Source organism: Scyliorhinus canicula, chromosome 21, assembly GCF_902713615.1.
Source record: "Scyliorhinus canicula chromosome 21, sScyCan1.1, whole genome shotgun sequence".
Lineage (NCBI taxonomy): Eukaryota > Metazoa > Chordata > Chondrichthyes > Carcharhiniformes > Scyliorhinidae > Scyliorhinus > Scyliorhinus canicula.
Genome location: NC_052166.1, coordinates 17884966 through 17896073, shown reverse-complemented (window position 1 = coordinate 17896073; position 11108 = coordinate 17884966). Strand labels below are relative to the sequence as shown.

The following is an 11108-nucleotide window of genomic DNA, read 5'->3' as shown; positions in this document are numbered from 1 at the left end:
CACAGTGGGCCAGTCTGCAACACCACAACCATGTAGCCATCTGCTCCCCCCCCCCCCCCCCCCCCCCACTTCACATTGAGCCTGCCTGCAACACCACACCATGTAGCCATCCGCTCCCCCCCCCACCCCCCACTTCACAGTGGGCCTGTCTGCAACACCACACCATGTAGCCATCCGCTTCTCCCCCCCCCCACTTCGCAGTGGGCCTGCCTGCAACACCACACCATGTAGCCATCCGCTCCCCCCGCACCCCCCCCACCCCCACTTCACAGTGGGCCTGCCTGCAACACCACACCATGTAGCCATCCGCTTCCCCCCCCCCCCCACCCACTTCACAGTGGGCCTGCCTGCAACACCACACCATGTAGCCATCCACTCCCCCCCACCCCCCACTTCACAGTGGGCCTGTCTGCAACACCACACCATGTAGCCATCCGCTCCCCACCTCCTCCCCCCCCACTTCACAGTGGGCCTGCCTGCAACACCACACCATGTAGCCATCCGCTCCCCCCCCCCCCCCCCCCCACTTCACAGTGGGCCTGCCTGCAACACCACACCATGTAGCCATCCACTCCCCCCCACCCCCCACTTCACAGTGGGCCTGTCTGCAACACCACACCATGTAGCCATCCGCTCCCCCCCACCCCCCCACCCCCACTTCACAGTGGGCCTGTCTGCAACACCACACCATGTAGCCATCCGCTCCCACCCCCCCACTTCACAGTGAGCCTGCCTGCAACACCACACCATGTAGCTATCCGCTCCCCCCCCCACCCCCCACTTCACAGTGGGCCTGTCTGCAACACCACACCATGTAGCCATCCGCTCCCCCCCCCACTTCACAGTGGGCCTGCCTGCAACACCACACCATGTAGCCATCCGCTCCCCCCCACCCCCCCCACCCCCACTTCACAGTGAGCCTGCCTGCAACACCACACCATGTAGCCATCCGCTCCCCCCACCCCCCCACCCCCACTTTACAGTGGGCCTGTCTGCAACACCACACCATGTAGCCATCCGCTCCCCCCCCACCCCCTCCCCCCCACTTCACAGTGGCATGACTGCAACACCACACCATGTAGCCATCCGCTCCCCCCCCCACCCCCCACTTCACAGTGGGCCTGTCTGCAACACCACACCATGTAGCCATCCGCTTTCCCCCCCCCCACTTCACAGTGGGCCTGTCTGCAACACCACACCATGTAGCCATCCGCTCCCCCCCCCCACCCCCCACTTCACAGTGGGCATGACTGCAACACCACACCATGTAGCCATCCGCTCCCCCTCACCCCACTTCACAGCGGGCCTGTCTGCAACACCACACCATGTAGCCATCCGCTCCCCCCCCCCACTTCACAGTGGGCCTGTCTGCAACACCACACCATGTAGCCATCCGCTCCCCCCCCCACTTCACAGTGGGCCTGTCTGCAACACCACACCATGTAGCCATCCGCTCCCCCCCCCACTTCACAGTGGGCCTGTCTGCAACACCACACCATGTAGCCATCTGCTCCCCCCCCCCCCCCCCCCCCCCCCCTACTCCAGGGACACAGTGGTCCACGTCCATCCCAGGACCCTAAATCCCCCAAGCACCCACCCCCCCACCCCCACACCCTTACCATGACTCTCTGCCTTCTCCCAGAGTGCCGTCCAGCAGCTTCAGTACCCTTGAGCTACATGCCGGGAAATGGAAATGGCTACTCACCTCTTCACTGCCCCTCAGCAGACATCGTGCCAGCTTCACCATTTTGAAGCTGAATACCAAATGACGCCCACGTCACTTCTCACTGGGGAGTCAATTAGATCCCTGGAGGCCGCGTCATTTCACTTCAATCTCGTTAATGAAATTGAAATGAATGCAAATGAGGGTTAATGATATTCTCGCCATCTTTGGGCAAGACCCCGAGCTCGCCATCTGGAGCAGGCCGCGTGAACTGCAAACTCGATTCTCACCTCTCCCACTATTTACCCAGCATGCCCAGACCCACGCCGGGCGCAACAATGGTTGAATCGTGCCCATAGCCTTTTGAACTGCAGAACTCAGACTTTGTGGCACCCGAGTGATCGGAGGGATTTGGTTCAATTGGTTGGTTGGTGGCCAATGGACTAACAAAAGGGCGTATTCTGCCCGGCAACAGGGAATGATTGGGTCCCGCCTGAGTGAGATGGTTTTTCAGAGGGCGCAGGAAGTGAGAGGCATTTCCAGGATGCTGACAGAAGCAGCTGAGAGTCTCTCTGTTTCTTTGTCTCTGTCTCTCCAGAAATACTGCTGAACTGTTGTTGTCTGAACCTGCAGTGAGACTTTTAAGCCCTGGGTGACTCGACAGTGAAAACCATTACAGACTCAGAGCAAAGACCTCCAACTGAAGACCTAGATTGAAGACAGGTGAGCTGGAAAATGGCCTTCTGAAACAAAGACTCGCTGCGGGGTTTTCCATCACGGGATCCTCCGCTTCGCAGGCAGCGCACTCACGCCCGTGGTTTTCACAATGGCGTGGGGTGACCTCAATGGGAACCCCATTGACCGGCTGCGGGAACAGAGAATCCCGATGTCGGCAAGAGAGTGGCGTGCTGGAAAACAGGGCTGGTGGGATGGCGAATCCCACCCTCTATCCTTTTACTTTGATCTTTATTTCACACCCCTCGTTACCCTCTGTGTTTGTCTGTCTTATGTGTGAGTGCGTGTGGAGGGTGGAGCAAGTTAAGGGAGAGAGGGGTTAGGAATTAGATAGTAGTTAACCAGTTGCTGCCTATTCAGTTCTAGTTATTGTTATTAATAAGATATAATTGTGGTTTAAATTTACAAACCTGGTGACTGTAATTATTGGGCAGCCAGTTACAATGGGTATATTCGAACAATTTTGATTGTTTATTTCAATGGTGTTGCAATTCCAGATCACTGGGGCTGGAATTGACCGTGCACAAGCCCAGGTGTTGTAACAGTAGGTATTTGAGGAAATTCAAGGCCAGAACGTCGCCTGGTCTGTCTCAGAACGCCCAGGCGGCTGGGACTGGAGAGGACTTTTCCAGTTTGTTTTTCTGCCAATTTCCTCGAGTTCTGATCTGCTTTGTGTGGCTCCACGGGAATATCACACAGATTTGGTGGCAGGTAGTGTGGATATTGAGATGCACAAGGAAGCACAATTGTGTGGGACAGGCTGATGGGCCAGAGGGTCATTACCTGGAATCATTGGGGACTGGTTTGGACGCATTGATAGAAATGGGCTGCAATACTCACTAAACAATTCCATTATCATAAACTCCCAGGATGGCAGCAGTGAAACTGGACAGTCTTTCTTCAGCGAGTAATTCATATTTTCCTGATAATCATTCACTTTGATAGAATGTAGCAAATCGCCCTTCACCAGTCACCCTCGCTCCTTTAGCCTCTCCCTACCCACCTTCACACTCCCCCAACTACCCTTCACCCTCCCTTAATCCCTCTTCACCCTCCCCCATCCCCCCTTCACCCTCCCACCATCCCCCTTCACCCCCAATCCCCCTTCACCCCCAATCCCCCTTCACCCTCCCACCATCCCCCTTCACCCCCAATCCCCCTTCACCCCCCAATCCCCCTTCACCCCCAATCCCCCTTCACCCTCCCACCATCCCCTTCACCCCCAATCCCCCTTCACCCCCCAATCCCCCTTCACCCCCCAATCTCCCTTCACCCGCAATCCCCCTTCACCCCCCCATCCCCCTCCCCAATCCCCCTCCCCAATCCCCCTTCACCCTCCCACCATCCCCCTCCAATCCCCTTTCACCCCCAATCCCCCTTCACAACCAATCCCCCTTCACCACCAATCCCCCCCATCCCCCTTCACCCCCAATCCCCCTTCACCCCCAATCCCCCTTCACCCTCCCACCATCCCCCTTCGCCCCCAATCCCCCTTCACCCCCAATCATCCCCCTTCACCCCCAATCCCCCTTCACCCCCAATCCCCCTTCACCCCCAATCCCCCTTCACCCCAATCCCCCTTCACCCCCCAATCCCCCTTCACCCCCATCCCCCTTTACCCCCAATCCCCTTCACCGTCACTCACTGGGAGCACCGTCACTCACTGGGTGGGGCACTGCCACTCGCCTGGTTCATTCCCTCAGTACTGCACTCAGACACTTGCCTGGATTCTTCGGAGCTTGCTTCGGAGCCAATGATCTGACACCTGCCCCGAGTATAATAAACCCTTGCGACTCCCATCTGCACCGTACCCACAACGTCCAAGTACGTTGTGATGGTTGTTGTGGCAACACTCACCTGAATACACTCTGCCTTCAGGACGAACTTGGGAATGATGGCGGGAATGTTGGCCTGGTAATAGATGCAATGAGTGACTCGCTGTAGGAGAGGCTCCACGGGTGCCACACAGTGCAGGATAACGCCACGGCCCAGGAACGAGTGGTTGAACAGCATGTAGACAATGCCAGGACCCACCTTCAACAAGACAGACAGCATGAATAGAACAGGAGAAGTGAGGGGGGGGGAGGGGAAAGAGGGGAGGGTGGGGGCGCGCTCCGGGAATTGAACCTATGCTGTTAGCGTCGCTCCCGACGAACTAGCTGCCTAGCCAAGTGAGCTAAAGCGGCCCTCACTGATCTGTTGAAGGGTGATAGGCCTGTTTCTGTCTCCACGGATCCTGCCGAACCCTTCTGAGGGTTTCCAGCTTTTTCTGCGTTTTTTTTAATGGGATCTTTGGTGTTTGTTAATCGGGCAACAAAAAGCAAAAAATGTTGGACTGGGTGTGAGTTTTAGAAAGTTTAACAGAAATGGGACGGCGGGGTCGTCTGGGGAGCAGGTCGGTCTTCAACAGCTTCTGGGGAGAAGGTGCTGAATTTTGGTGCATTTACGTGCGGTAGTGAGAGTTTGGTGACTGAGGGAGTGCTGAATTAGGGTGCATTTAAGTGCTGTAGTGAAAGTTTGGTGACTGAGGGATATTAAGGATTTATTTTTATCTAAAGTCTAGTCTTTTTCTTATTTAGTTAATTAACTTAAAAGTTGCTGTTTGGGTTCAGAAGAAGGTGAGTTTTCAATCAGCTTTAAACAGAGGTTCTACTTGTAGCTACTTGCAGCTGGAGCTTGTTAATTAGTTAATTGGATTCGGCCAGTTTTCAGAGGCCAGAGTCAGACAGTATCAATGTGAGCCAACTTACAGTGCTGACTTTGTTTGCACTGAGTGCTGAATTTGGGTGCATTTGAGTGCTTTAGTGGGAGTTTGGTAATTGAGGTAGTGCTGAATTTGGGTGCATTTGAGTGCTATAGTGAGAGTTTGGTAACTGATGGAGTGCTGAATTTGGGTGCATTTGAGTGCTTTAGTGAGAGTTTGGTAATTGAGGGAGTGCTGAATTTGGGTGCATTTGAGTTCTATAGTGAGAGTTTGGTAATTGAGGGAGTGCTGAATTTGGGTGCATTTGAGTTCTATAGTGAGAGTTTGGTAATTGAGGGAGTGCTGAATTTGGGTGCATTTGAGTTCTATAGTGAGAGCTTGGTAATTGAGGTAGTGCTGAATTTGGGTGCATTTGAGTGCTATAGTGAGAGTTTGGTAACTGATGGAGTGCTGAATTTGGGTGCATTTGAGTGCTATAGTGAGAGTTTGGTAACTGAGGGAGTGCTGAATTTGGGTGCATTTGAGTGGTTTAGTGAGAGTTTGGTAATTGAGGGAGTGCTGAATTTGGGTGCATTTGAGTTCTATAGTGAGAGTTTGGTAATTGAGGGAGTGCTGAATTTGGGTGCATTTGAGTGGTTTAGTGAGAGTTTGGTAATTGAGGGAGTGCTGAATTTGGGTGCATTTGAGTTCTATAGTGAGAGTTTGGTAATTGAGGGAGTGCTGAATTTGGGTGCATTTGAGTGCTATAGTGAGAGTTTGGTAATTGAGGGAGTGCTGAATTTGGGTGCATTTGAGTGCTATAGTGAGAGTTTGGTAATTGAGGGAGTGCTGAATTTGGGTGCATTTGGGTGCTATAGTGAGAGTTTGGTAATTGAGGGAGTGCTGAATTTGGGTGCATTTGAGTGCTTTAGTGAGAGCTTGGTGATTGAGGGAGTGCTGAATTTGGGTGCATTTGAGTGCTTTAGTGAGAGCTTGGTGATTGAGGGAGTGAGGTGAGGAGGAAGCAAGGTGCTTCTTTCATTTTGTTTCCTACATTTCCTCAAAGAGCGAGAAGGGAGCCGGGGGTTTACAGAGAGTGCAGCTGACTGGGAGAAGAGTTGTAGGGCGGAGTTCCAGTTGGTTCACAGGGCAGCTACATTCTGTAAGGTAAGAGTTGTTTGTTTTGGGTTTTTAAATTTAAATTTTTTAAAATTTTATTTTTTGTATTTGTTTTGTTTTTTGGGCGCAGCAAGCTATCTTTGTATCATTTTGCAGAATCACCAATTTTAGAGGGTTCACTTGGGAGAGTAGCAGTATATAGTATATAGTATTTTAAAGGGCCGAACTGGTGTTTAATCTTTTCTTTTTTTCCCCCCTTTAAATCTCTTTGTGAATTCAGATCAGAGGGGATGGAGGCTAGGGCAGTTGCATGCTCCTCCTGTAGGATGTGGGTGGTGAGGGATACCAGCGTTGTCCCCGCTGACTATACCTGCGGGAAGTGCACCCAACTCCAGCTCCTCAGAGACTGTAGTAGGGAACTCTGAGCTGGATGAACTTTGGATCATCCGGGAGGCAGAGGAGATGATAGAAAAGAGTTACAGGGAGGTAGCCACACCCAAGGTACAGGACAAGAGTAGCTGGGTTACAGTCAGAGGAAGGAAAATGAACGGGCAGACAGTGCAGGGATCCCTCGTGGCCGTTCTCCTTCAAAACAAGTATACCGTGTTGGAGGCTGTTGTGGGGGATGACCTACCGGGGGAAGGCCCTAGCGGCCAGGTCTCTGGCACTGAGTCTGGCTCTGTGGCTCAGAAGGGAAGGGGAAGAATAGAAAAGTAAAAGTGATAGGAGACTCAATGGTTAGGGGAATGGATAGAAGATTCTGTGGTCGCGAGTGAGACTCCGGGAAGGTATGTTGCCTCCCGGGTGCCAGGGCCAGGGATGTCTCAAATTGAGTCTACAGGATTCTTAAGGGTGAGGGGGAGCAACCAGAAGTCGTGGTGCACATCGGCACCAACGACATAACTAAGAAAAGGGATGAGGATCTAAAAAGTGATTTTAGGGAGTTAGGTTGGAAGCTAAATGGCAGGACAAGCAGAGTAGTGATCTCAGGATTGCTGCCACGTGCAAGTGAGGCAAGGAACAGAGAGCAAGTGCAGCTGAACACGTGGCTACAGGGCTGGTGCAGGAGGGAAGGCTTCAGATATGTGGATCATTGGGATATCTTCTGGGGAAGGTGGGACCTGTACATGAAGGACGGATTGCATCTAAACTGGAGGGGCACCAATATCCTGGGTGGGAGGTTTGTTAGAGCTCTTCGGGAGGGTTTAAACTAGTTTGGCAGGGGGATGGGAACCAGAACTATGGATCAGAGGGCAGGGCAGCTGTTCAACAGGCAGAAATAGTATGCAGCGAGTCTGTGAGGAAGGATAGACAGTTGATAGGGTAAAGTTGCACTCAGTGGAATGGGTTAAAGTGTGTCTGTTTCAATTCAAGGAGTGTCAGGAATAAGGGAGATGAACTTAGAGCATGGATCAGTACTTGGAACTACGATGTTGTGGCCTTTACAGAGACGTGGATTTCACAGGGGCAGGAATGGTTATTAGATGATCCGGGGTTTAGATGTTTTCAGAAGAATAGGGAGGTAAAAGAGGAGGGGGAGTGGCACTGTTAATTAGGGAGTGCACCACAGCTGCAGAAAAGGAGTTAGTTGAGGAGGGTTTGTCTACTGAGTCAGTATGGGTGGAAGTCAGAAACAGGAAAGGAGTAGTCACTTTATTGGGAGTTTTCTACAGACCCTCCAATAGCAGCAGAGAGATAGAGCAACAGATTGGGTGGCAGATAGAACATAGAACAGTACAGCACAGAACAGGCCCTTCGGCCCTCGATGTTGTGCCGAGCCATGATCACCCTACTCAAACCCACATATCCACGTAACCCAACAACCCCCCCCCTTAATCTTACTTTTTATTAGCACACTACGGGCAATTTAGCATGGCCAATCCACCTAACCCGCACATCTTTGGACTGTGGGAGGAAACCGGAGCACCCGGAGGAAACCCACGCACACAGGGGGAGGACGTGCAGACTCCACACAGACAGTGACCCAGCCGGGAATCGAACCTGGGACCCTGGAGCTGTGAAGCATTTATGCTAACCACCATGCTACCCTGCTGCCCTAGATCTTGGAAAAGTGCAGAAGTAACAGATTTGTTATCATGGGTGACTTCAACTTCCCTAATATTGACTGGTACCTCCTTAGTGCAAATGGTTTGGATGGAGCAGATTTTGTCAGGTGTGTACAGGAAGGATTCCTGACTCAATATGTAGATAGGCCGACTAGGGGGGAGGCCATATTGGACTTGGTGCTCGGCAGCAAACCAGGCCAGGTGTCAGATGTCTAGGTGGGGGAGCATTTTGGTGACTGTGACCACAACTCCTTGACCTTTACCATAGTCATGCCCTTAGTCATGCTAAGGGCAGCACGGTAGCATGGTGGCTAGCATAAATGCTTCACAGCTCCAGGGTCCCAGGTTCGATTCCCGGCTGGGTCACTGTCTGTGCGGAGTCTGCACGTCCTCCCCGTGTGTGCGTGGGTTTCCTCCGGGTGCTCCGGTTTCCTCCCACAGTCCAAAGATGTGCGGGTTAGGTGGATTGGCCATGATAAATTGCCCGTAGTGTCCTAAAAAGTAATGTTAAAGGGGGGGGGGGGTTGTTGGGTTACGGGTATAGGGTGGATACGTGGGTTTGAGTAGGGTGATAATTGCTCGGCACAACATCGAGGGCCGAAGGGCCTGTTCTGTGCTGTACTGTTCTATTCTATCTATCTATCATGGAGAGGGATCGGAACAGACAGTATGGGAAGGTATTTAATTGGGGGAGGGGAAATTATACTGCTATTAGACAGGAGCTGAGGGTCATAAAGTGGGAACAATTATTCTTGGGGAAATGTACAACAGTAATGTGGGGATTGTATAAGGAGCCCTTGCTGCGAGTGCTGGATAGTTTTGTTCCACTGAGATGAGGAAGGAATGGTAAGGTGAAGGAGCCTTGGATGACAAGAGAAGTGGAGCTTCTAGTCAAGAGGAAGAAGGAAGCTTACCATTCCTTGAAGGTTGAGGAAGCAAGGATCTGACTCGGCTCTAGAGGGTTACAAGGTAGCCAGGAAGGAACTCAAAAATGGACTGAGGAGAGCTAGAAGGGGGCATGAAAAAGCCCTGGCGGGAAGGATTAGGGGAAACCCCAAGGCGTTCTACACTTACGTGAGAAATATGAGGATGATCAGAGTGAGAGTAGGGCCGATCAGGGATAGTGGAGGGAACTTGTGCCTGGAGTCTGGAGAGGTGGGGGAGGCCCTAAATGAATATTTTGCTTCAGTATTCACTAGAGAGAGGGACCTTGTTGCCCATGAGAACAGTGTGAACCAGGTTAATAGACTCACACAGGTTGATATTAAGGAGAATGTGCTGGAAATTTTGAAAAGCATCAGGATAGATAAGTCCCCTGGGCCTGGTGGGATATACCCAAGGTTACTACGGGAAGCGAAGGAGGAGATTGCTGCACCGTTGGTGATGATCTTTGCGTCCTAACTCTCCACTGGAGTAGTACCGGATGATTGGAGGGAGGCGAATGTTGTTCCGCTGTTCAAGAAAAGGAATAGGGAAATCCATGGGAATTACAGACCCATCAGTCTTATGTCTGTGGTGAGCAAAATATTGGAAAGGATTCTGAGAGATCGGATTTATGATTATTTAGAAAAACATAGTTTGATTAAAGATAGTCAGTATGGCTTTGTGAGGGGCAGGTCATGCCTCACAAGCGTCATTGAATTCTTTGAGGATGTGACGAGACACATTGATGAAGGTCGGGCAGTGGATGTGGTCTATATCGACTTTGGTAAGGGATTTGATAAGGTTCCCCATGTAGGCTCATTCAGAAAGTTTGGGGGCATGGGATACAGGGAAATTTGGCTGTCTGGATACAGAATTGGCTGGCCGAAAGAAGACAGCGAGTGGTAGTGGATGGAAAGTATTCGGCCTGGAGGTCGGTAACCAGTGGTGTCCCGCACGGATCTGTTCTGGGACCTCTGCTCTTTGTGGTTTTTATAAATAACTTGGATGAGGAAGTGGAAGGGTGGGTTAGTAAGTTTGCCGATGACACACAAGTTGGTGGACTTGTAGATAGTGTTGAGGGTTGTTGCAGGTTACAACAGGACATTGACAGGATGCAGAGCTGATCTGAGAAGTGGCAGATGGAGTTCAACCTTGATAAATGTGAAGTGATTAATTTTGGAAGGTCAAATTTGAATGCTGAATACAGGGTTAAAGGCAGGATTCTTGGCAGTGTGGAGGACCAGAGGGATCTTGGGGTCCACGTACATAGATCCCTCAAAGTTGCCATCCTTTGTTGATAGGGTTGTTAAGAAGGCGTACGGTATGTTGGCTTTCATTAACAGGGGGATTGAGTTTAAAAGCCGTAAGGTTTTGCTGCAGCTTTATAAAACCCTAGTTAGACCACACTTGGAATATTGTGTCCAGTTCTGGTCGCATCATTATAGGAAGGATGTGGATGCTTTGGAGAGGGTGCAGAGGAGACTTACCAGGATGCTGCCTGGACTGGAGGGCATGTCTTATGAAGAAAGGTTGAGGGAGCTAGGGCTTTTCTCACTGGAGCGAAGAAGGCAGAGAGGTGACTTGATAGAAGTGTACAAGGTGATGAGAGGCATGGATAGAGTGGACAGCCAGAGACTTTTCCCCAGGGTGGAAATGACTGTCACGAGGGGACATAATTTTAAGTTGATTGGAGGAAGGTATAGGGGAGATGTCAGCGGTAGGTTCTTTACACAGAGAGTGGTGGGTGTATGGGATGCACTGCCAGCAGAGGTGGTGGAGTCAGAGTCATTGGGGACATTTAAGCGACTCTTGGACAGGCACATGGACAGCAGTAAATTGAAGGGGTGTAGGTTAGGTTGATCTTCGATTAGTGGTCGGCATAACATTGTGGGCTGAAGGGCCTGTACTGTGCTGTACT

The 11108-nt window shown here is 51.4% G+C and overlaps 1 protein-coding gene across 10 annotated transcripts in view; it reads right to left on the bottom strand.

Moving 5' to 3' along the window:
- The window catches only part of zgc:92275 (uncharacterized protein LOC436885 homolog), a 137756-nt gene that overhangs the window by 25523 nt on the left and 101125 nt on the right, over window positions 1–11108 (bottom strand). For all 10 annotated transcript variants that reach the window (XM_038782451.1, XM_038782455.1, XM_038782450.1 and 7 more), the window contains one exon: window positions 4256–4432. In XM_038782451.1, coding sequence (XP_038638379.1) covers window positions 4256–4432 — 177 coding nt within the window. The remainder of the gene's footprint in view (window positions 1–4255; window positions 4433–11108) is intronic.